Below are 25,170 nucleotides of genomic sequence, written 5' to 3'. Positions count from 1 at the left end.
TTAAACATCGTTGGTTCCATTGTCGCTTACTATGACGAATGGCAGTCCGTTTCTACTAAATATCTCTCGTAGTGCTCTGATAGTAGCTGCTGAAGTGGTGTCTTTGTTCATCTTTATCACTTCTGGCCATCTTGTGTAAGCATCATAGACAACTAACCACATTTTGTTGAAGAATGGGCCTGCGTAGTCAATGTGTACGCGCTGCCAAGGCATAGTGGGTTTGGTCCACGGATGTTCAGTGAGACTTGGTAAACTCTCCCCATGTTTACCACAACTTTTACATGTGCTGGCTAACTGTTCAATCTCTGAGTTAATCCGTGGCCAGTACACGTAAGAACGAGTCAGAGTCTTCATTCCACTCATCCCAAGGTGTGTGACATGTAGCATCTCCAACACTGTCGATCGTAGTTTGCTGGGAATAATGACTCTGCAACCCCACGTTATACATCCTAGCTCCATAGATAATTCACTTCTTCTGTTCCAGTAAGCTGTCATCTCTTCACTGAATTGTATGCCTTTGTCCGGCCATCCATTCATGATGTAGTGTAACACTTTTGACAAAATCGGGTCTTTCTTGGTGTAACTCTCGATCTTCTTAGCAGTTAAACAGGTATCTTCAATGTCCACACTGAAGACTAGCTCTTCCTTAGCTTCTTCTTCGTCCTGTTTAGTGTGTGGAACTGGTAATCTTGATAGCATGTCTGCATTACCATGGGCTTTGGTCGAACGATATGCTATTTCGTAATCGTAATCCATAAGGAATATCGACCATCTGGTTAGTCTTGCTGCTGTCATGACCGATAACTGTTTGTTCTTATTGAATATGTGGACTAGCGGTTGGTTATCAGTGACTACCTTAAACTTCCTCCCGTACAGGTAGAGGTGAAAACGCTTGACTCCCCAGACAATTGCTGTAGCTTCCTTGTCGATCTGTGAGTAGTTCTTTTCTGCAGATGTCAAGGTGCGTGAGATGTACTCAACAGGTCTTTCAGTTCCGTCAGGCATTACATGCGACAAAATAGCGCCTAATCCATGTGATGATGCGTCTGTATCTAGCTTTAGCGGTAGATTAGGATTGTACAAAGTCAGAACTGTCTCCGAACTTAACATGTTTCTCAGTTTCTCCCAAGATTTCTGTTGTTCTTTGCCCCATTTCCATTTGACTCCTTTCTTCCTGAGTTCGTCTAAGGGTGCAATAATCTGAGACATGTTTGCAATTTACCTTCTGTAGTAGTTCACTCCTCCAAGAAATGATACAAGTTCGTCCACCGACTTTGGTACTTTCATCTTCAGTAAATCTTCCACTTTGGATTTTACAGGCTTTATTCCGTCTTTGTTCAAAGTGTGACCTAGGTACGTCACTTCGTGTTCCATGAACTGGGATTTCTCCGGTTTACATCTGTAACTTTGATTTTCTAATCTCGTTATGACCTCGTTCAAAATGGTCATGTGCTCTTCATCGTCTTTTCCTGATATGAGAATATCGTCGACTCTACAACAACACATTTGAATCCCGGCTAGAGTTTGGTCAATGGTCTCCTGAAAAATCGCAGCAGCGGGTGCGATACCATACGGTAACCGGTTCCACATCAACTGTCCTAGATGGGTGTTGATTGTCGTTAAAATCCTGTCTTCCTTTCTGATCGGAATGTTGTTGTAAGCTTGTCGAGCATCCAGCTTAGTAAACTTCTTACCCCCTGTTACCTTGTTAAAGCACTCTTCTATTGAAGGTAACGGGTATTGCTGAGCTGCCATCCCTGGATTCAACGTGAGATTGTATGATCCACAAATCCTTGTCTTCTCTCCTTTAAACACTGGAACTACGGGTGTTCCCCAAGGACTTGCTCCCTCAACTTTGCTCAAAATCCCTTCGTTGATCATTCTCTGTAACTCGTCCCCGACTTGCTTCTTCTTAGCATAGGGTAACGGTCTCACTCCAAGTGATTTAGGCTGTGCTCCTTCCTTGAGAATCAGCTTTGCTTCAGCTCCTGAGATAAGTCCTAAACCTTGCTGAAAGATTAGACTTTCCTTGAGTTTACTAATCGTTCTGAGTTTAAATACTTCCATGTCTCTGTCTGATACTGCAGTGACAAGTTCTTCATCCACACTACTACACACATTTGCATCAACAGTCTCTTTGTCCTTCTGAAGGTTAAGAATCTTTGTCAGCCAGTCTGGTCCTAAAAACTCTGTTATCCATGACTGCCCCATGAGCGACGGGCACTTGTCATCTATCAGATACAGCTCTAATCCCTGTATCAGTCTTCCGTTGAACTCAACGTCTACCAGACTTTTACCTTTGACAGACAGTCTCTCGTTGTTAGCAACACGCAGGGTCTTATGCCTTTCTTGAAAAATTGTTGTTTTCTTGCCTAACCCTAACTTAGAAAAATCATCACAACTAACTATACTTACCGTGGATCCACTGTCGAACTCCATCTGTAGATTAACTCCATTCAATTTAACCTGAACGAGTGGTTTAGAAATATTCGTGTAGTTAACTGTCAGTTCATTGTCATCATAAAAATCATTATGAATTTCAACATTGCTCTCAGAAAACTTGAGCATGGTACAATCTAGGTCAGAAATTTCATTTTCAAAATCAACATCATGATAAACAGAGGACTGACACACTAAACTTGTGTCAAATTCACCTAACTCACTCTCTGAGTTATCTACTAGTGAATAATCTAACACCTCCTCCACAAATAAAATTTCCTCACTTGACTCCTCACTCTCGCTCTCAAGCTCTGAATTACTCTCTTCTGAACTTTCACTATCTGAACAAGACTCCACATGATAAGTTTTGACGTCTTTCTTTCTCTGATTCTTTCTCTTTACGTGTTGACAGTTCTTTCTGATGTGTCCCACTTTCTTAAGGCATGACATTTCGTGAAACACTGTTTCTCTGAATGTCCCTTCAGTGTACATTTCTTACATGTGACGACTGTTTTCTTGTCAGTCCTGTGGGATCTCTCTTTCTTCCTAGACTTAACACTGTTCACTGTTCCACTGCTTGATGCGTTCATTTCTTGAGCCTCCAATTTGGTCTTCTCCAGTGACAACATGTGCTCTCTTGCGATTTCTAGGGTCAGATTGGTCTTCTTTAGCAGTTTGGCTTTCTCTCTCTCTCATCTCTTAGTCCTGCTACAAACTGGTCTAACAATCTGGAATCTAGATCCTGAAACTCGCAATCAGTTGCACATACTAGCAGTCTCTCCATATAGCTAGTGCTCTTTTCATTCTCCTTTTGTCTGATCTGTGTGAAGTGATATCTTGAAGCGAATTTGGTTGGCTTGGGTGCGAAATGTTCGCATAGTCTCTGCTTCAACTTACTGTATCTCTCTTCCACTAGCTTCGTTGGTTTACACAAGTTTGTGGCTTTTTTAAACATACTTGAGTCCATGTTGACGATGAGTAGCTTGGTTCTTTGAAGCTCTTTCAATTCCTCTATCCGGACTTCCCTTTCTCAAGTAAGTCTGTCAGTTTCGTCCTGAGCTCTGTTGTCGTCCTCCGGGATTTCTGGGATTGTCGGGTCTTCCACCAGTTCCCCGACCTCTAGAAAAACCTCAAATTGTTCAAACCAACTTCTTACATCTGTGACATTTGTCGTGGAGAGTGGTTCATTAAACTGATATCTCATCACAGTCGCCATTGTTGTGTACCGGGGTTCTTATCAATGATGAACAATTGAAACGATCACTTCCTAAAACCTAAAGGCTATTAGTATGATTAGTTAACAATATAAAATCATATATCAATATATAATAACAGTAGTGCTTACTCTCCCTGAGGGCTTGCTCAAGTGTGGTAGCTGCCTTAGTTGTGTCAGATAAGGGTTTAGTATCCTCAAGTAGCCGTTGGCGGATCTGATGTGAGCTCAATCCTGATATGAATGCCGTTATGATACATTCCTCTTGGTGCGCTGCAGCAGTTACATCCTTGAAGTCACACTCTTTAGCTAGTTTTTCTAGTGCCAACAAGTATAATTCGATGGATTCTCCTTCCTTCTGGGTTCTCATGGCCAGGCAGTGACGAGCATAATTTGGGTTTTTCGTTTTTACGAATAGAGCCTGTAAGACGGCGCTGGCTTCAGTGTATTTAGTTAGCCCCGATATGTGCAGGAAGATATCGGGGCTAATAAAGTTTATTTGAACCTTGTATTTAGCTTCGTCACTAGTTACGGTGTCTTTCAGTGTCTCGATGAAGTTGTCCATCGTAGTGCTCCAATGTGTGAATTTGTTTGCGTTTCCTCCTTGAGTTGATGTAGCTAGGTCCAGTTCAAGTCTGTCCGGTCTCAATACTTTATCCATACTTTTGTTTAGTTGAGGATGTTTAAAGTGTTGTGTGTCGAGAGTTACCAAATGATACAGTTGTTAACAGAGTTACATTAAATATGAAACATCCTGTAAATAGTACATATTAGTAATAATAAATCTCACGACAGACTGCTTTTTTATTTCTAACACTTTTGTCTACAAAAAGCTTTTTGAGAGAAATCTTTGGATTATTTGAAAACTTTAAAACAACTTGAGAAATCTTTAAAACATCTTGAGAAATCTAAATACTTCTCCTTGGGAGTGGAGAGGTCTCAGGGCATCAAGCTTGCGGTTGCAGATATCCTTAGCAGCGGGGTAGAGGGTCTGGAGCGTTATCTGGTGAAGTGGGTTCTTGACATTTATTCAAAGGATGGCGTCTACTTTAATTCACTGTTTTTAGAACTTACTAACCATTATTACACAGTATATTTCCAAAACAATTAACTTCTAGGTAAATGTAACAAATCACTATTATCTCAATATCAGATAATAATTATCTGATATTGAATTACCTTTTCATCTTGAGCTTTGTCAACTCAATCCTACCCTGACATCTGTTCACCGAATCAGTACAATCCTGAAAATATTTCACATCATGAGATTTGCCTTCGTTTCACGTTTGGTGAGAAGGAAAGTTATGCATTTTAAATTGTTATTGCATTAATTAAAACCCCCTGTGGTTCTTCTAATAGGACAGTAATATTTTATTTTAAGAACAACCAGCATCGATCAACAAAATCTGGTATAAAATATGCTTCGCACAATACTGACCTTACATGTCAGCAAATGCTCCATGTTCTTTAGAGTAGTAGCCATTTTTCATTCTGAGACAAACACATTCAGAATGATATCATCTTTTAAATAGATGTTGAGCTATGACAGCTGTCCAACGTCATAAAATGACTCCACATAGTCACACCCTGCCATTGTAAATAGCAGGGGTAATCCTCGTAGCTGATGTGAAGTAAACGACTTGGATGCCAAGTTAATGTTGATGAAGAGGATTCCAGTAGCAGATGTGGATTTCCCAGACATCAATATGATGTTAAAATTGTCGGTTTTGGCCACTTCACAGAAGTGATTATAATACTGAATCAATATGATTAAAACGTCCGTGTCATTACTCCTAACAACAACTCTCTTCAGTTCTTTCCGAATCGCACTAACAGTATGAAGTACGATTCGGGAATCCGCCTCAAGGTTACTACAATCTTCCATTTCTGAGATATGATTTGAAGTAACCTTTCGGCGGTTCGTGAAAACATACTTTCTGTTTAATAATTATTATTTCTCGTAGAGAAAGGAAATTAATAAGTCATAAAACTTATCTTTGTTTTTAATGTTTTTCATAAAATCTTTCACGAAGTCCTTGGGGAACGGTGATTGTAATGAAAAATTAATATCACTTCCAGAACCCCGTGAACTCCGTGTTTTCTCTTTGAGAAAATTTCTGTCAGAATAATTGTCGCACACAAATATGGGTAATATAGTTCCAGATAGCTCCACAGAAGCCGTAGAAGTTCACATATTTTCCGGCAGCTCCAAGAAGAATCACCACGAAACTGATGTCAACATTAAGTGCACCATCAACTGCAAAAGCTGCTTCCTTAGTAGATGATGACGAATAACTCTCTAAGCGAATAACTCCTGAAGAGCAGGTCGTTAAAGATTTGATATCGAAAAATCTATAAGCAGTAAGATTTAAAATTGTTTGTACAGCATTTATAGCTTTATAGTATTACCGCTCTGATCCGCTTCAGCTGATCCGTTTGTTGTTTGGTTTCCCTTGCTCCAACTCACTGTAGCTTATGCTGTTAATCCCGTGACTTTACAGGTGACCTGACTCTTGACCTAAAATAGATAAAAGATAGATAAAAAAGAAAGATAAAAGATATTAGATAAAAGATATTAGATAAAAGATATTAGATAAAAGATATTAGATAAAAGATATTAGATAAAAGATATTAGATAAAAGATATTAGATAAAAGATATTAGATAAAAGATATTAGATAAAAGATATTAGATCTAAAAGATAAATAAAAGATAGAAATAAAAGATAGATAAAATATAGATAGAAGATATATAATAGATAGATAAAAGATAGATAAATGATAATCTTATGGCTGCAACTCCGTTAGCATCGTTCGCGTTGGTCATAGTTATTGACAGCTGGATCCATTATATTCAGGCGTGCACCAAGTTGGTGCATCAATTAAACCACGACCATACCTGATGTCAGAGTCAATGATAAACACATTTACTAAAACATTATTCACGTTTACAAGTTTATATTTCGTACAGTTTCTTTCTATTTCTCAAGTAGTCTATAGTATATTCCTCCGTCTTTATCCCCATTTTCCTCTCCTTCTATTGAGATAGTATCTCTAGTTTCTACTTCTCCAGCTCCTGTAGAATCTGACCACGATGGTCGAGGGGAGTATTTATCGGTCGCTGTTACTCGTTACAGTGTCTTTCTGCTCCAGTAACCTAAATACCCGTTCCTTCTTTCCCAACCTCCGAAACCCTTCTACATCGATGACAAATGTTCCTTAAGCCTCAAGGAATCAAACTGTTCTGGCTCAGTTAAAATGCTCTGAGCGATCCTGTGTTATGGGTTGTAGGTGTTACCTGAATCCCCACTCTCGATTGCAAGCTGATTCAGCTTGGACAATACCAGCCAAGCAGATTAATGCCTTCTCTGCTCCAACTTCAAGACTTAAGCTGCAGTAGTTTGGTTGGAACTGCCATCTGCGACAAACAACCTTTGTTTATATTCAGAACAACTCGATTTAGGGATTGCTAGCGACTTTGAATCAATGTCTGTTCTATGCTGCCCCTTTTTGCAAGAAAGAAGTATCTGAAAAACCATCGTTTTGAGATAAAAGCATGTAAACTAGACCCGTTTCTGACATTCAGCTGACTGCATCATGCTTTTAATTTTTGTTTGAATACATTTAGAATCGTCTAGGGTAACTTTTCTGAACAATTTTATTCCGATTATTTGAACCAATTTTTCATGAAAACGGGTTCCGTTTTCACTGCCAGAAAAAATTTGACTGCTAAAGCGAGATACTTCCTTTTTGCAGATTTTCGACTACTTACTTCCTTTTTGCAGTGTTTTGGTATTCAACTATGTAGATGCTTCCCTACATAATACACTATTTTGTGTCATTATGCATGCTTAATTCGTGTTGAAAATAATGGTTTTTCAGTCCATAATTATGAAAATATCAGACAATGAAACTCTGAAATATAATAGAATGAACAGTAGAAAAAGTTAAATTTTATCAGTTCAAGTTCACAAGTTCAAGTTTACAAATTGTCCCAAAATACTCTCTTTATGGTGGGCATTAATGGATACAATGTGTCGATTATCCCCTTCTTTCTGGATTCCGAAATTCCTCCGTATTCTGACGGTCTTGGTTTAGCTGAGGTTTCAAGACTCTTTTTATAAGAAAGTCAGCAGAAGAAAATTCGCCATCAGAGAAACTCCTTTTGAACCACATTACGTATATTGTATGTCGTATAGCTAGTATAATGTTGTAAGCCAGCTGAAGCTGGCTTACAACATTATACTAGCTATACAGGTGACCTGATTCTTGACCTAAAAGATATAGTGAAAAGATAAAAGATAGATAAACGAAAGATATATGATAATATGAAAGATAGATAAAAAAGATAGATAAAAAAGATAAAAGATAGATAAACGAAAAATATATGATAGATATAAAAGATCTAGATCAAGAAGATAAAAGATAAATAAAGAAGATAAAAGATAGATAAACTAAAGATATATGATGGATATGATAGACATACATAGATATTAGATATAAAAGATAAAAGATAAAAGATGTATGATAGATATGAAAGAAAGGTAATTAAAAGAAAAAATATTCCTTTAATACACACTTAGTATTACATTGAACTTGTTCAAGTTAGGGTAGATGATTGTCAACCTTAGCAAAAGGAAGTTCGTCGTATGTATTCCGTGTTGGGTCCTTGTCTGACCTTCTTTTGATAGGAGCGCTGTTGTGCTTGTCTTCATGCTTTTTCATTCTTTCAGGTCGGTCAAATATCTTTGTGCATGTTTTGCAGTGAAAGTGAGCACGCTTTGAACTGCCTTTCCGGCCATTAGGACAGTGGCATTTCTGAAAATGGAATAATGTCTGTGATAGGGTGATAGATGAAATGGTGAATGATAAGATAGATGTATACTAAATTAACGTGAAATACAGTGATACAGTTTGTAATTCTTTGTCATTTCATGTCATTATTCCTACGCCTAGAACGAAGAACCGCTAAGCAGCTTAACTAAGATTCAATGTTAAACTAATATTATATTTTACATTGGAAATAACTCACGAACCTGGTGATCATCTGCAGACTTAAACTTTCTTGCTTTTGTGAAAGGTTTTTCCTCGAAATCGCTACTATCACTCGATTCACTGTCAAATTCTTTCACCAAAACTCGTTTTGTTCCACGTTTCACAAATCCTGCAAACATCCTGTTGCTGTCTAACCAGCCCGCTATCATCACCGTGTCCCCGGCTTCTAGTCCCGAAGCTTTTTCATACTAGTTAATGCTTTTCATGCAAACAAGTGAAAACGAATCTTTTATGTCATGTATCCTGGGTTTGGATAGGATATGCCCGCTTAAAATACTTCCATCGCGTTACATTACATAATTCTGAAACATATATTACATTTACAATAAATTATGCAATATCACAACATTACAATCAACCAAATATAAGCTATGACTTGCTTCTGGTTTGTTTTTGTTTGGGAACCAGCTTTGTTTACTGGTTAATGTTTACTCAAGAATTTATACATACAATAATATACAATAATTATATACCTAAATCTGCTAATATAAAACCTAAATAACTCTAAAAATATACTCCACACGAAATTATGGACCTGGAAGTAAGATTAAATACATCAGCTTAATACACAAATCAAAACAAAATTCTAGAAGACTGACAGTCTTGTGTTGAAAGACGAATATGATTTAGAAGCTTATCAAAAAAAATTAAAATCTTAGCGAACCAGGAATCCATAAATCCAAGCAAAACTCGGTCTTAACACATTTCAAACAACAATTTTGTCCACACTACATACTTTGCCTCCTTTTATGAAGTGTCTCTTATCTGGCTCGTCGTTTGATCTCTTCTTGAGTTCTAAAACAAGCTTTTGCTGTTCGGCACGTTCCTCTGGAGACCTATCTGGACTGATAAAGACTTTACTGAAACGTTCTGAGCTACGGAGATGCCTTGCTCTGGTATCAGTTCGGTACATCCTTTTTCAAAAAAACCTCAGTGAAGTCCTTCCACTTTACCACTTACACTCTAGAGCCAGGGTCGTCCTACCTCTCCCTACTATATCCCAACGCATCCAGGGTCCGATCGTCCTTTCGGCACCTTGGAGCTCCCATTCACCCCTCTGTACCCTCCTTCTGTCCTCTTCCGAAAAATACCTGGGCGGGGGAGGTGGCAGCGTTCTGGATCTGGATCTTGGGGGTGGTGATGCCACCCTTACTGTTCTCTCTTGGGAGCATGGTACTACGACCACGCTCCTTACTCTGTCTTCTGCTGTTCTCCTCGCTCTAACTCTTCTAAACTCCCTCCTATCCTCTTCATCCTCCTCCACTAACCCCTCACTTGTTCTCCACCAGCTCACCCCTCACCATCTCTAAATCCTTCTCCAATCCTTCTCTACATCTATCGCATCTTCAAACCAGTTTGAGGCACTGGTCCTCCGGGCCATTAGTGACAGGTTCTCCAACTTGTTTGCCATCTCGTCGCCAGTTGATATAACAAGGAACAGTCTATTTGGAACTAGCCATAAGAGGCTAGGGAATTTCATTGATTAGTAAATATAACAATATCAATTATAGTAATAATACAATATATAACAGGTTGGTATCTATATCCCACTGTGGCCTCCAGATGGTGTAAAATAGAAAACTGCTATAATACGGAGACCGTCTTGACTGGTCTCTACGGGGCGCTCCCTGGTCAAAGGAAAGGGCAACAGTAACGAACAAACTACTTCTAAACAACTTATGTACGCTGTTAAATCTCTTTGAGAGGGACAGGACAAGAGATACACTTTATTGGTGAAACATGAAAGGCTAAAATACAGGGTGGCCCATAAGTGATCACTGACTGAGTGCTCGGATCACGTATCCGATGAGTTTTGAAATGGTCATAACTTAGCCATATTTTAACCAATGAACTTGAAACTTTGGGAAAGGTTTTCAATTATCAAGCCAAATGTGTGCAAAAAATTTTGAGTTCTTAGCTTAAAGCGTTCTCATTTTATGAAGACAATAGTGAAAAAGAGGGAGTGTCACGCCACGCCCACTGTAATTGGGCGTGGCTTACGAAACTTTCAGGAAATCTAAGTTTGACCCATATCTATAATCTCTGAAATTTTGGTGCAATTTGGAGACGAATTACGTGAGTTATTAAGAGGTTGCGTGTGGGTAGTCACTTATGGGCCACCCTGTAGTAGCATTTGGTTAGTAACATAAATCAACAATATAATACGCGGCTCCCGATAAACAAGGAGATAAAACTAAGAGCACACTGCTGGGGGTAAGTGTTAAGTTGGATAAACCACAGAACATCAAGGCACGTTTACTTACAACTGAAACCGCAGACCCAGAATCAAACTCCATACACAGAAGTTTCCCATTGATTCTAACTTCAACATACGGTTTACTCAAATCAGTAACATTTATGTCAGAACACAATTCATCGAATATCAGACTTAACTCAGACTTCAACTTATCAGTGGTAATATCAAAATCAGAATCTTTCCTATTTAACACATCAAAAATAGATTAGTTAAACTTAAATTGTCGGCAACACAATCAAAATTATTCGATATTTCAACAGAAGAATTCGGTGCTTCACTTAAATCAACAGAATTTAACACATCACGAGCAACATGCATGGATTTCATCTCGGTTACATGCACACAATTTGGAATATCAGCACATGGAAAAGAACAATTAGTATTAGATTCACCATTTTCCAGAACGGTCTCCACTAAATTACAATTATCGTAATACTCAGAGTAGAGCTCATCATCTAATACTCTCTCGCAACTCTCATCCATGTCGTACTCTCCCTCAGCTCTCGAATCCTCGGCTCTCGAATCCTCGACATTGTGCACTCCCTTCTGCCTACATTTCTTTGCTATGTGACCTATCTTGTCACATTTGTTACACCGAACGGTACACTTCTCTGATTTATGTCCACGCAGACCGCACCGACCACATTTAGTTCCTTTCTGCTTCTATTTACCAGAGTCTTTGTTTGATGAATCCTCTTTATTATAAGGATTTTTGGACATCGTCCTTCTGAAAACGGTTTGATTTTTGACATAGTTCACAGTTCTGGATGACTCTCCGCCAGACATAAATTGAGCCTCTCTGTTAGCCTGCTCTTTGCTCAAAGCTTCTTTCACTGCAATAGCCAAAGTCAGGTTTTCTCTCGCCAGTAAATCTGACACAACTCTTTGGTCCTTCAAGCCAGCCAACAGCTGATCCAGCAACGATTCATTATAGTTTGCGAAATCACATTCGTTTGCAATAGTCCTCAACCGGGAGATGTATGTAGCTGTACCTTCATTTTCTTCCTGTGTACAACTTCTAAGTTTGAATCGCTGCGCAAACTTCGTTGGAGCGGGACAGAGGTGATTTATTATTACAGTCTTGCACTCTTCATAACTAGTGATTTCAATAGCTTGTACATGTGTTCGTCTAACTTTGAAATAAACAAAGATAAGTTCTTGTAAATTGCTGCATTTCTGACTGCCGCATTGCTATTATCCTCCGCTAACACTGGAATCACTGTTGAACGATCTCCTGCTGCTAGGAAAAACTCGTATCGTTCGAACCATGAATGAATACACGAGTTTGCGGTTAAAGGTTCGCACTTACTGCTCGTCGCCATTTGTTAAATCTCTTTGAGAGGGACAGGACAAGAGATACACTTTATTGGTGAAACATGAAAGGCTAAAATAGTAGCATTTGGTTAGTAACATAAATCAACAATATAACATACGCGGCTCCCGATAAACAAGGAGATAAAACTAAGAGCTCAAATGGACCTGTATCAAGCAAAGTCTAAAACCTACTTTAATAAAACAAAAGTTAAATTTATTACCAATTATTCAATCAATACATATCATAAATTCTAATAATGGAAACACAATGCAAAATGGATGTCTTAAACTATAATTTTGTTGTGACTAATAATCTATTGACTTTCAAAGTTGAATTTTAGTTAAGTATGAAATGCCACCACATCATAGTTAGGGTAAAATGTTATTTTTAAATTTTAAAATTGAGAAGATTGCTCTATGGCTTAAAATTTAAAATTCTAGCAAAAGATATCTTATTTTTAAATAGTTGGTTACAGTTTATGACAGTACTGGCATGACAAGCAACGTATAAGCTCAATATTTACTGCTCAGAAGTACTGTCTCAGAGTACTATTTGGTGATAGGCTGGCGTACCTTGATAAGTTTAAGACTTGTGCACGTACTAGGCCTATAGGACACCAGAAACTTGACCAAAAATTTTTCATAAAAGAACACACCAAACCGATATTCAAGCATAATAATATTCTAGCTATACAAAATCTCTATACATACCACAGTTACCTCGAGCTCTACAAGATAATGAAATTCCGTGCTCCAATATCCCTATATGAGGGTTACACATGTTCGTCGAGGAAACCCTGCCTTCTTATCTGTCAGGTAGACCCACCTGACAACCACAACACTAGGTCAACCAAAATTTTTAACATTTTAACCCCAAAGTTCAGAATGACTGACTTTACTACTAGTGTAATGTGCTTGCGAGGAAAACTTAAAAGTGCGCTATTAGCCAATCAGCATAACCACGCCCTGCTTGATTGGACCGTAAAAGATTTTGACTGCACAAATATTATTTTCCAAACTTTATAACTGGCTGTTCACACACATCTCAATTAAATTCCTCTAGGCTACTGTTTTCCAAGTCTTGTCCTGTGAGTAAAGAATGTGTGAGAAGGTATTAATAAAATAAATGTATATTTTTTGAATTTTTAAATCTAATCTGAGAATGAAGTATAAAGAAATTTTTAATTAGCACTGTATAGTTTAAGATATTTATAGCTTATTATAACCATTGATACAAAGGCCATAATCTTTCGCAAGCTCTTTAATATCCACCTTGAAGCCACATTTTATATCTGTTATGAATCGTTGTGACAAGGTAAACGCAAGACTTAAAGCTAAAAGCTAAACCAAAACCAAAACCCAGGTAGTCATCCTGAATAGTATATCGGTTAATCATACAATAAATTACTAGAATATATAACATCCCGTTCAACTAAAAAGTGTTAAAAACAATATAGATTTAATAATTTAACTGAATTCGTAAAAAAAATGTGATATAAATCTTTCGTACAAAATTTAAAATGTTTGAAAACGTGGTCAAAATGAAATCTACAAAATTGTTAAGTGAACTCACGTGAAAATACTGAAACGTGTTGCGCTCGCTACACGATTTAAAACTTAGCGCATTCCGTTTAAAACAAAAAATAACGTGTTATTCTTCAAAACTTAAACGTGACAGGGAATATTTATAACTTTATGTTTGATCTGGATAATTTAACTGGATTAATGTGTGGTTAGATTTACACATTCAAAATAAAACAACTGTCATAAAATGTGATAATGAAACGTGTTTTATGTTCCTCCCAGTTTGCGGTAACTTAGCCTGTCTGGTGGTTTACTATCACGTGCAAAGTTTGCTGGCAGAAGCAAATTAGGTTGTTGCAATTCATGCTCTCTAACAATATTAGGTTTTATAGTGCTACGGTTAATTTCTATGGCAAGCTCACGTGGTTTAAGTACAGGTTGTGCAGTGATTATAGGTTCAACGGCTGCCTTATGGTCAGGCTCAGCGGGTAGATTTGGATTATTACCAACTATAATCGAAGTTTCCGGCTCTGTACTCTCAGGTAAGCTAGCTGTCTTCTCGAAATCACCATCAGTAGCTGTAGAACTCTGCTCATCTCTTATCTCCAGCTCAACTCGTGGTGTATCCGGATCTGTTTGTTGCAACGGTTCTGACACAACAGATCTCTTGATTACCTGGTCCAAATGCTTGCGGTAGACTCCATCAGGTGTCTTGATCAGTAGCACTTTGGTACCTTCCTTACCCTCGATAACACCGTTTCTCCAGCACTTCTTGTTCTCATCATAGAACGATATAGTGTCATCAATCTTCAGATCACGAAGTCTCGATTCAGCAATCGTGTTCTGATCGTTTAAAGCAACTTTGGCAAACTTACTACTCGAACTCGGGTGTAGAAAACTCAAGGCGTTTCTCGTCCGTCGTTTCATCATCGCAACTGCAGGCTCTACTCCGGTAGTGGTGTGTGGTGTGTTGCGGTAGTTTAGCAGCCAATCAGCCAGGTTACACATAACGTCAGGGTTTTTCAAGATCATCCGTTTCATAGCTCTTTTAAACAGTCCGACTGCAACTTCTGCTTGTCCATTACTTGCAGGTGAGTAAGCAGGAATAAGCACGTGTCGAATCTGGTTATTGTTCGTGAATACTTTAAACTCTTCTGAAGTTAAACTCGATCCATTGTCTGATACTAGTATCTTGGGTAGTCCCCAACGGCTAAAGATGTCTCGTAACTCTTGAATCACTCTCTTACTTGTAATGTTCGTCATTCTAACAACTTCTAACCATTTTGAATACGAACAGATAACTATCAGCCACATAGATCCAAGAAAGGGTCCACAGAAATCTAGATGAATCCGCTCCCAAGCCTCCATAGTTTTAGCCCATGGGTGTGGTGTAGATCTAGCGGGTTTCTTCTGGTTTAGTTGACATGGTTCACATAGTTTAACCATTTTCTCGATCTCAGCATCCATGTTTGGCCAATAAACATAGCCTCTCGCTAGTGCTTTGGTCTGTGAAATGCCCATGTGTGTTGCATGAAGCATTGAAAGCACGCTCTTTCTCATACTCTCTGGAATAACAACTCGAGATCCCCAGACAATACAGTTCTGGTCTACTGACAACTCGTTTCGACGTGTGTAAAACGGTTTCAGCTCGACATCAACAGGGGGTTTCTCGTTCCAGCCGTCTTTAACAAACTGTAACACTCGACCAAGTGTCTTGTCTCTTCTTGTGTGACTAGCTATTAACTCAGCGTCAATCAAAGGTTTGTCATCACCGAAGTAGTGCACGCTGAAAACAGTATCTAGAGGTTTCATTTCAAACTCCTCTGTTAACTCGTCATCAAACTCTCTCGTCTCTGCCGATGTGTCTAAAGGCAGTGGAAAACGGGAACATAGATCAGCATTACAATGTTTACCAGTGGGTCGAAACTGGATCTTGTAAGTGTAACCGCTTAGGAACAATGACCATCGTTGTAAACGACCTGCCACCATGCTAGGAATCCCACGACTAGGGTGAAAGATAGATTCCAGCGGCTTGTGGTCTGTAACTAGGGTAAATGGTCGTCCAAAAAGATAACGGTGCAGTCTCTTAGTCGCCCAAACTATTGCCAATGCTTCTTTTTCTATCATGGAATAGTTTCTCTCAGATTTCGTCAGTGTTCGAGATATATACTCGATCGGTCGCTCTGTCCCATTTTCATCAATATGTGACATAACAGCTCCTAAACCAACGGATGAAGCGTCCGTGTCAAGCTTTAACTCCAGCTCAGGGTTGTAGACTGTTAGAACCAAGTCAGACGATAACAGTGCTTTTAACTCATCAAAAGCTCTCTTTTCTCTATCTCCAAAGTGGAAAATACTGTCAGCGGGTCTTAAACGGTTAAGTGGTTCAACAACTGTTGACATGTTGGGAATAAAACGTGAATAGTACTGTGCACCACCAAGAAATAATATCATCTCCGCTCTAGTAGTAGGATACGGTGCTCTCACTATCGTTTCAACTTTCGAACTCAGCGGTCTTATCCCGTCAGCAGATACTTCATGGCCAAGAAATGTCACCTTAGGCTCCATGAAAACACACTTGTCTAGCCGGCATTTGTAGCCTTCATTCTCTAGTGCTGTAATCACCGTTCTCACGTTCTTCATGTGACTCTCATCATCAGGTCCAGTTATTAGAATGTCGTCAACACGCCATGCTGTGTTCTCTGTCTTTCTCAAGGTATCATCCATCTTGCGTTCAAATATCGGTCCGGCAGATGAAATACCGAATGGTAGAGAAGTAGGACTGAACAATCCTTTGTGTGTGTTCAAAGTCACAATCTTTTGGTCACATTCTCTCAACTTCAAACTATTATAAGCGGCTCTGATATCCAGCTTAGTAAACAGTTTACCTCCGACAATCTTACTCAAGCAATCTTCTATCGTAGGAAGTGGGTAAATAGCTGTGTCAAGATTAGGATTTACGGTAGTCTTGTAGTCACCACATATGCGAATCGTACCATCCGCTTTCATGACAGGAACTATGGGTGAAGCCCAGTCTGAGTGCTCTGTTGGAATCAGCTGTCCATTCTTCACTAACTCGTCTATGGCTTTCCCAACCTTGTCTACGATGGCAAATGGGACCTGCCTTGCCTTGCAAAACTTTGCTCTCGCATCAGGCTTAAATTGTAGACAAGCTTCGAATCCTTTAACAGTTCCAACACCAGGATCGAACACAGGACTGCGGAGTATCTCACTAACAAATTCATCTCTCTGAAGCTTGGAGACAGCGTAAGATTGCTCAACATCAACAAGTCCTATCATATGATCCAACCAGTCTTTACCAAACATCTGGATGATCCACTCTCGACCTAGGAGTGTGGGAAACCGACAATCGACAACATATAGTGGTAAAATCCATTTCTTGCCTTTAAATTCAACGTTTACAAGGGCCTTGCAGTCAATGCTTTCACAATTAAAATTAGCTACTCGCAATTTCTGGGAACATGGAACAATCTGGCAATCAGTTAGTCCTAGTCTAGCAATATCAGACTTACTTATACAGCTTAAAGATGAACCAGTATCTAACTCCATTTTCAAAATCTTATCATTAATCTTAACTTTAAGAAATGGTTTCTGATTACAATCAATACAACTGGATAAATTACTAACAACTGATGCAGGAAGAGTACCATCGGGAACAGGAGTCTGTACTGGAATCTGGACAGGATCAGCCGTCTCCACGCAGTACAACGTGTTCTCCAACTCTTGATGTGTGTACCCATAATCAGCAGCGCAAGCGTTGCCATCATCATGATCACCAATCCCTTCAACACAATGGGATTGCTTCTTAGCAGAACGACAGTTCTTCGCGATATGTCCGGGTTTGCGACAGTTTCTGCAACGAACTTTGCAGTTTTTCGCAACATGACCACGAACAGTACAACGTGAACAAACAATGCTAAGGTCGGCCTTCTGATGGAACTTAGAGTTTTGAGGTTTTTGAAACTTCCCGGGTTTTTGAACATAGTGTGTTGTGACTGACATTGAACTTTGCAGAGCGTTCTCCTTCGTCTGAGCTTTATCGAACAGGCTGGCAGACGTGTCGTTGGTAGCAGATTCTGATATGAGTTCAGCACGTATCCTATCAGAGGATAGTCCAGCCACAAAACGTGTACGCACCATTAAATCAAACAAATCACCGAACTGACAAACATTAGCAGCTTCCTTCAATCGTGACATAAAAGTACATAAGGATTCACCAGCAATCTGATTCAACGTCATAAACTTCTGCTGTTGAGCTACAATGTTTGTTTTGGGTGATAACCGATCAACAAGAGTTTTTCTCAGGGTAGCGTAGGTAGTGTCTTTAATTTCATCTGGAAACGTAAATGCACGCAACTTCTTCAACGCGTCAGGCCCCAGATTGACTGTTAACAGTGTTCTCATGAGTTCTGCTTTTTTAGCAGTTTTCTCGTTTGCGTCATCTGGTAACTTATCTTCGTGTGCGAAAATGAACACAGAAGCGGCGTTTTCAAAGATTTCCAGCCACTCTCTGACACAATCAGTTTCCTTGGATAAGCGTAAGTTCGAAACCAGACTCGTCGCCATTGTTATGAATCGTTGTGACAAGGTAAACGCAAGACTTAAAGCTAAAAGCTAAACCAAAACCAAAACCCAGGTAGTCATCCTGAATAGTATATCGGTTAATCATACAATAAATTACTAGAATATATAACAATATCCTTGATCCACACAATATAAACTAAAGCATGTTTTAGTGTAGACTTTTTGTCACAACAAGACTGCAACCTATAGTAACAACTATAAACAGAACCCCTAATGTCTACTAACAAATTTCTTCTAGTCCTAAAATGAGCCCTGTCTCTAAAAACCTAACTGAACTAGCGTTTCGGTGTGTGCAAAAGCTTTCAGGCACGCGCATTCCTTGCCCCGTTAGTTACCTGTCCTTCCAAAACCAAACTAGCAGTCAAGGACAAAAAGTCATACACCAAATGGGCATTATATTTTATGAATTGTTTTACATCTTTTTATTCTGTAAAATGTGCTAAAATTAAATTTCTTGTTTCATTGAAATTTCTTGTTTCATTGAGTTTTATTGTGGCTGGTAAAAGGACCCAGTTGCCTGTAAGGGCTTTACCGAACCCCAGGGGACCACAATGTGATAAGATCAGGCCAGATGTTTCTATGTAGAGCAATTTATTTATTTTGGAGCTATGGTTATATGCTATTGCTGGTGGTCATGTTTAAAGGTCAGTTTATCCTTGTGTGCTAATTATCCATCCAGATGCTTAGTGATGTGGGTAAATCATGCCCTTCTACGATATATAATGTTTGACCATAAATTTGTTTTTACAACATAAACTGTGGCACTAATGTCAATTAACAATATTTACATTCATTGATATTTAAAGCGTGGTTTTTCCCCAGCACTACTACACAACAAAAACCTGTCGGCCCACCGAGGAAACACGGTCGCAGAACAAAGAGCCCAATTGTGCTCCTCTATTCTGTGATAGTGTGTATCTACTATAAACTAGCTAAATGTACTAAGAAAATTTAATGGAATCATTACAGTCGTTTGATAAGTTCACGTGTCAAAGTAATGTTCATGGTGATCATATTTTTGGATCCCCGGTGGGCAAACACTCGTCCGAAAAGTCAAGGCAAACCTGTCGATGTTTCACCATACGAAGTAAGGCGATTTGAACATATACTCAGCCTGCAACTCAACCCATGGGACGAGACGTCGTGAGCCTCAAAATTCTTCAAAATATATAGCACATACCTAGTTAGCAAACACTAAACACAACATACATACGATACCAAATAATGTATAATGCCATTACTACATTCGAAAGAAAATATATCTGCTATCTAATTTTAAAAATTGTAGAATAAACCTGAAGAAGGAGAAGGAGAGAGGGGTTTGGGAGAGGCAGAGTAGGAAAACAACAGGATCCTGTGCCGCAGGATTTTAAAATTTGTTGTATGATGATTCGTTTGGTTTCGTCTCTTAGATTAATATAGGTCTGATACCCTTGTCATGGTTCTTTGCAATAACACCGTGGTTTACTCATATGATTAAGTTTAGTTAATTAACCTATTTCAATGATAATTCATTTGCATCAAAGTTGTAACTGCACCATAGTTGTCTGTCATATTTAGATTGTAGTTCTAACAAAGCTTTCTTAAGATTATTCTTGAATATACTGATAGGAGTGGAGAAGTCTATTTCACTCGTTGACTTACGGCAGTGATTCCAAATACTGGTTGATTGGTAGATGAATAGTGAGGACGGAGTGGGTGGGATGAAGTAGTTGTCTCGTCTTGGTGACCTGTTGAATAAAGAGAACATTGAGACTGGTGAATGTAGATAATGAAAAGCAAGGGACCTAATACTGACCCCTGAGGCACACCAAATATTACAGACAGTTTTTCGGATTCTTCTCCAAGTACTGAAACATATTGCTGTCTATTAGAGAGGTAACTGGCTATTAATTTATTTGCAGTCCCTCGAATTCCATAATCATTCAGTTTTTTAAGCAGTTTATCATGACAGATTGTATCAAAAGCTTTACTTAAATCAATGAAGATGCCTAGTACATGATTTTTATCTCTTAGTGATTTTTCAATGTAGTCGACAGAGAAGTTAAGTGCATGGCTTGTGGAATGATTTTTTCTGAAGCCATATTGATTTTCATATAATAATCCTTGCGACTGAAAGAAACTGTACAGCCTGGAGAATATGATCTTCTCAAGTATTTTACCAAATATCGCTAAGGTTGAGATAGGCCTGTAATTTTCAAGAAGCTCAGCATTTTCTTTCTTATATATTGGACTTATTTTACCTACTTTTAGGTCGTCTGGAAAAACTCCCTGTTGCATACATTCGTTATACAATACCGATAGTAGTGGACTAATTATACCTGATACTGCCTTTACTATATGTACTGGTATATCACTAGCCTTGCCATTCTTAAGTTCCGATATGATCTTAGCCACCTCTTCAGGTGAGCAGTCATGTAGATATATATTAGCTGTATTCGATTTAGGTAAGAGGTCACAGAAACTTGGAAGCTGATTAATTTGTATTTCTCCTAGTTCTGTGTAGGCTGCATTAAGGTTAGATGCTAGGGATACAAAATACTTATTGAATTCATTCGCTATAACTCTGCGATTAGTTATCTTTTCATTGTCTATGGTAAATATAGGTCTGATATCACGTTTCTGTTTGCCACGAATTTTATTTATAAGTTCCCAGGTTTTCTTGGAGTTTCCCTGAGTTTCAAGAAACTTGTCAGAATAATATTCAGATACAGCCTTTTTACGAACCTTTTTTAGAGCCTTTCTATATTCTTTGTAGTCATCATAACGGTTTCTTTTATTACAGCAGATAGAACACAGGCATGTGCCCCCTTTTGTGTCAGTTTCGCCATGTTTACACTTAACTTTCCTGACTTTCGCCCAGGCATCATACAGTCCATGGCAGTGGTTTACTGAGGCTATAATCCCGCCAGTAATCCAGGGGTTGTTCTGCATAGTGCGCTTAGTGGTTTTGGGTAAGCCGTGATTATTTGATCTAGATTATTTGATAGATTTTAGATAGTATTGTGTAATAAGGCAGTATTGTGTAATAAGGCAGTATTGTGTAATAAGGCAGTGGAAGTGGAACATCCAGTTCTGGTCTGTGGTTAGGGAAAGTTAGGGAAAGAGAAGACAATGGCGATAATGGGTGGAACCTCACCTGGGCAGGCGAGAAATATATCACCCTCTAGAGGAGAGACAATGAATTTAGGAAACCTCAGACGTAAAGCCTTTGTGTAGATAGAGAGTCAAAGATAGCTCCTAGAAGATGCGAGTTCTAACAAACTATGGATTCAGAGGTCATCAGACAGGAAGCTTTGGTAAAAAGATGAATAGTCGTAACACCTGGACTCGGGACAATGAAGCTTTAGTGGGGGATAAGACCAGCTGCCAAAGGTGTGAGCAGGGGCACGTGAGTCTGGTTAGAGAGGTCGGGTGAAAAACCACGGACAGGACATTATATAAGGTCCGGTGGAAAGGTCAGAAAAGGAGATTGAGTTTGCCCGAATCGAGGGCCATTGATGTAGGACACTTTGGAGCCAGGACCTGTTACGTTAGGATCCTGGAGAGAGCATTATCGTGGACTGTAGTTAGTGGAACTGTGCGGAGGACATGAGCAGTCTGGCTTAAGCGTAGGGAGAGTCAACATAATTGGTTAACTCAGGAGAGCAGGAATAGGCTGTGTTGTAGCCAGGGTTAACACGGGTTAATCCAACACGAGTGGGTTCGTGTCAACAACAATCGGGCTCAGGTAGAGCGAGAATGAACTATAGTGGATTTGGGCCTGATATATAAGGACGGTCAGCGAGGGCTGAAAGTGTTATGTAAGTTTAGTTTAAGGGTAAGACTCCGTTAGAGACGGTTAACGAGAGTTAACCGTGATAGGTAAGGGTAGAGTAAGGACGTGTGTTTTACAGTAGATGTAGGGCGTTATAAGTCAGAGTAATTAGGATTTGAAGTGGAAGTTTGTCGGATTATTCATTGTGTTGTTTTATAGTTTAATATCTTGTAACCATCATTATTACTTTCGTTTTTGTTGTTCGTAACCTAAATTACTACAAATAATCTACGAATCTGAAGCAAGTGATGACTGCTTACAGCTAGTTTGCAGGTTTCGTCAATGCTGTTTTTAAAGATATCATGAAAGTTGGTAAAATCTATAATTGGTTCATTATCTAGTTTATTACCCAAGACTTCAGCAAATTTATCAGTGTTTGACTTACAATAGTCATAATATTGTTTCAGCAAGACCAATTACAGAGAATTTGTTAGTAAATCTAGCTATTTCAATTGCCAGCGAGTCAAAGTTTGATTTGTTGCCATCAAGATTTTGAAATATTAGTGAGTTTTGCACTTGTAATTCGTGAGCAAAGGTGTGGTTTATGTCTTTTACAGAATATGAGTCACAGCTTTCAAGTACCTCAGAGATTTTACGTGTAACATCATCTGCATCAGTGTTATCATCATTGTCATCATTCAGAAGCTTGAATGGGTTATAACGGATTACTGCTAGGTGGAGACAATTATTGCAGTACTAGTCAACTTTTTGATTTTGTTTGTCACTGGTGTTATAGCATCTAGAGTGAATGGGACAGTTACAGTTGTAGCATTCAAATATAGATTGGCCTAAATAGATACTTTTTAAACAGTGGGCACAGACCTCTTTTTTAAGAACATTCATACTGTCACAGAGCCACGTCTATTTCCGGTAGATGGTGTTTTTATACCTGTACCTGACATTGCACAGCCAAGCAACACACAGCTAATAAAGACAGCACAGCAAACAAACAACGAATTACTCACGGCTCCCCTTTGGGGGTACTAGTACATGCTATTCCTGAACTCAAATTATTTGTTATATAGCAGCGCTGAAAGTATTATGGATGCTCCTGATAAACGAGGAGCTAACAAATAAACGTAACTGTCTGAAACAAGCTACGTATTCGAGAAGAGCATCGAATTTCGACCAATACTGGGTGACAATTTCAGAAGTGATCTAAATTTCCCCAAAAACCTTATCTCTTAAAATCAAAAAGCTCGTAAAATCAAAAAACGTTACTGGAGGGATAAATATAAAATAGACCGAAGAACTAAAGTTAAGAAGGTAAAATGGTGCGAATATAAAATAGATGCATGAGAAAATATTGAATTTAAGAATATTAAATTTCTTTCTTTAAAGAAAGTTGCAGCCAGGTAGTAGGTACAACTTCAGTGAGTGGTTGTAGTTGCACTTGGTTGCCTTAAAACTAGAGGTTTTAACAACTTCTCCAAGGGCCCCTGAGTGGGTACCTCCTCTGCATTATCTGCTAACTATGCTTTCTCTGCTCTTCTGTATCTATCTTTAGCAGTCTTCTCCTCTTATTCTCGCACAGCCTCCTTAACCCTTTCTCTTTCTGTGGCAGCAACTGGTTCTTTAATTATTTGAAGTTGTCCGAGTCTATCGCTGCTTTCATCGCAATATAGAGCAAAATACAGTTTTTAGAGAACTTTCGATTGATGTATTTTTGTTGAAATACTGATATCTGGATATTATCCGGTTGGAAGAGACAAGGACAAGTGAAACAAGGAAGTTAGGAGTAAGGGAAAATTTTCGGCGTCAACGCCATCTTCAGGCTCAAATTATTTGTTATATAGTAGTGTTGAAAGTATTAAAACAGTTTTGATATTTTTGTTGAGAGCAATTTTAAAACTAAATTTGAAATGCATCGCATAACATAATTTGTTGCAGATGGATACCATTGATAAACTGATTATTATTAGACACGAGAACAATGGATACACACAATCTACAAATGATAGTAAATATATAATCAATCAATACAGTCAATCAACAACTGGGAACAACTGAGTTTATCTAGATATTAGTCTGCTTAGGTCACAATGCTAACGCTCTTTCTCACATACACAGCTGACTAACACAGAGATTAACTATTAATAACTGTTAAACAAATTAAAATCTAAAAGCACCATAGTATAGCAGTGGTCTTATTAGAAGAAAATGTCAACAAATCTAATACATTCTTTCTTACACATTTCACCTAATAAATAATTAAACTTGTGCATATTCCTAATATGTGTAAGATTACTTGCCTTTCTAGGAATAGGTGAGAAGAAATTTATATCTTATTCTTAGCAACAGGAAAAATCTGTTTTGTAACCGATTAAAAGATCACTAATATCTTCAAATATACATTTGATATCTGAATCTGGAAGCATATTTCGACATCATTTCCCCCAACTTGAAGAAAAACAGTTGAGACACTTGAGGTGTTGTACTGTTTGGCAGTCTTTTCGACTTCATTGTATATATCAGCTCGCAAATGAATTTGAAATTTTTTAAAAACTTACTATGATACCCGGTCGGTTGTTGCGAATAGTTTAAACCGTGCCCCAGGCCGGCAGACTACTTTAAAGTTTCTTATACGCTTGGAAAGTGTGTCTATTTTCTGGCTCTTGAGTAGAGAGCTGCCAAACACAAATGTGTCATCTTTTGTTAATGATGGCTTCAAGGGGGTATGAGGTTCTTTAGAAAGTTAGAAGGTTGTGGGAGAGGAAGAGAGGTAAATGAAGGATAAGAGATAACAGCAGGTTTGGCGATAGGGACATCTTTTGGTCGGAATGTGACACTGTACCTGACTCCTTTTTCATTCTTTACTTATTTGTCTCCAGCATGTATTTCGTGGTAATATATTTGCTGGAAGCCAGGGAGCATATATTAGTATAAATATAATCCTACAACATTCTCCCCGGCTGAAAAATCAGATCACACCTTATATAGTTTATTAA

The 25,170-nt window shown here is 38.6% G+C and overlaps 4 protein-coding genes across 4 annotated transcripts; all 4 read right to left on the bottom strand.

Annotated features, from left to right (window-relative positions):
- LOC134826259 (uncharacterized protein K02A2.6-like) lies at window positions 1-1,209 on the bottom strand. The gene has a single exon (XM_063838575.1). It carries the CDS (start codon window positions 1,207-1,209, stop codon window positions 1-3), a length of 1,209 nt encoding a protein of 402 aa, XP_063694645.1.
- Window positions 1,210-1,218: 9 nt separating this feature from the next.
- On the bottom strand, window positions 1,219-2,931 carry LOC134826258 (uncharacterized protein K02A2.6-like). Its single transcript, XM_063838574.1, has one exon. The coding sequence runs from the start codon at window positions 2,929-2,931 to the stop codon at window positions 1,219-1,221; it is 1,713 nt and encodes a 570-aa protein (XP_063694644.1).
- A 538-nt stretch (window positions 2,932-3,469) lies between these two features.
- LOC134826257 (uncharacterized) lies at window positions 3,470-4,313 on the bottom strand. Its single transcript, XM_063838573.1, has 2 exons — window positions 3,785-4,313; window positions 3,470-3,597 (listed from the first exon to the last, which is right to left on the bottom strand). The coding sequence occupies exons 1-2, from the start codon at window positions 4,311-4,313 to the stop codon at window positions 3,470-3,472; spliced, it is 657 nt and encodes a 218-aa protein (XP_063694643.1).
- Window positions 4,314-11,983: 7,670 nt separating this feature from the next.
- LOC134826254 (uncharacterized protein K02A2.6-like) lies at window positions 11,984-18,387 on the bottom strand. The gene is made up of 2 exons (XM_063838570.1): window positions 13,560-18,387; window positions 11,984-12,048 (listed from the first exon to the last, which is right to left on the bottom strand). The coding sequence occupies exon 1, from the start codon at window positions 18,385-18,387 to the stop codon at window positions 14,068-14,070; it is 4,320 nt and encodes a 1,439-aa protein (XP_063694640.1). The 3' UTR covers window positions 11,984-12,048; window positions 13,560-14,067.
- Between the last annotated feature and the right edge of the window lie 6,783 nt (window positions 18,388-25,170).

Source organism: Bolinopsis microptera, chromosome 2 (assembly GCF_026151205.1).
Source record: "Bolinopsis microptera isolate Bmic1 chromosome 2, MBARI_Bmic_1.0, whole genome shotgun sequence".
Lineage (NCBI taxonomy): Eukaryota > Metazoa > Ctenophora > Tentaculata > Lobata > Bolinopsidae > Bolinopsis > Bolinopsis microptera.
The sequence above is the reverse complement of the archived record's forward strand: the minus strand, read 5'-3'. Positions and strand labels throughout refer to the sequence as shown.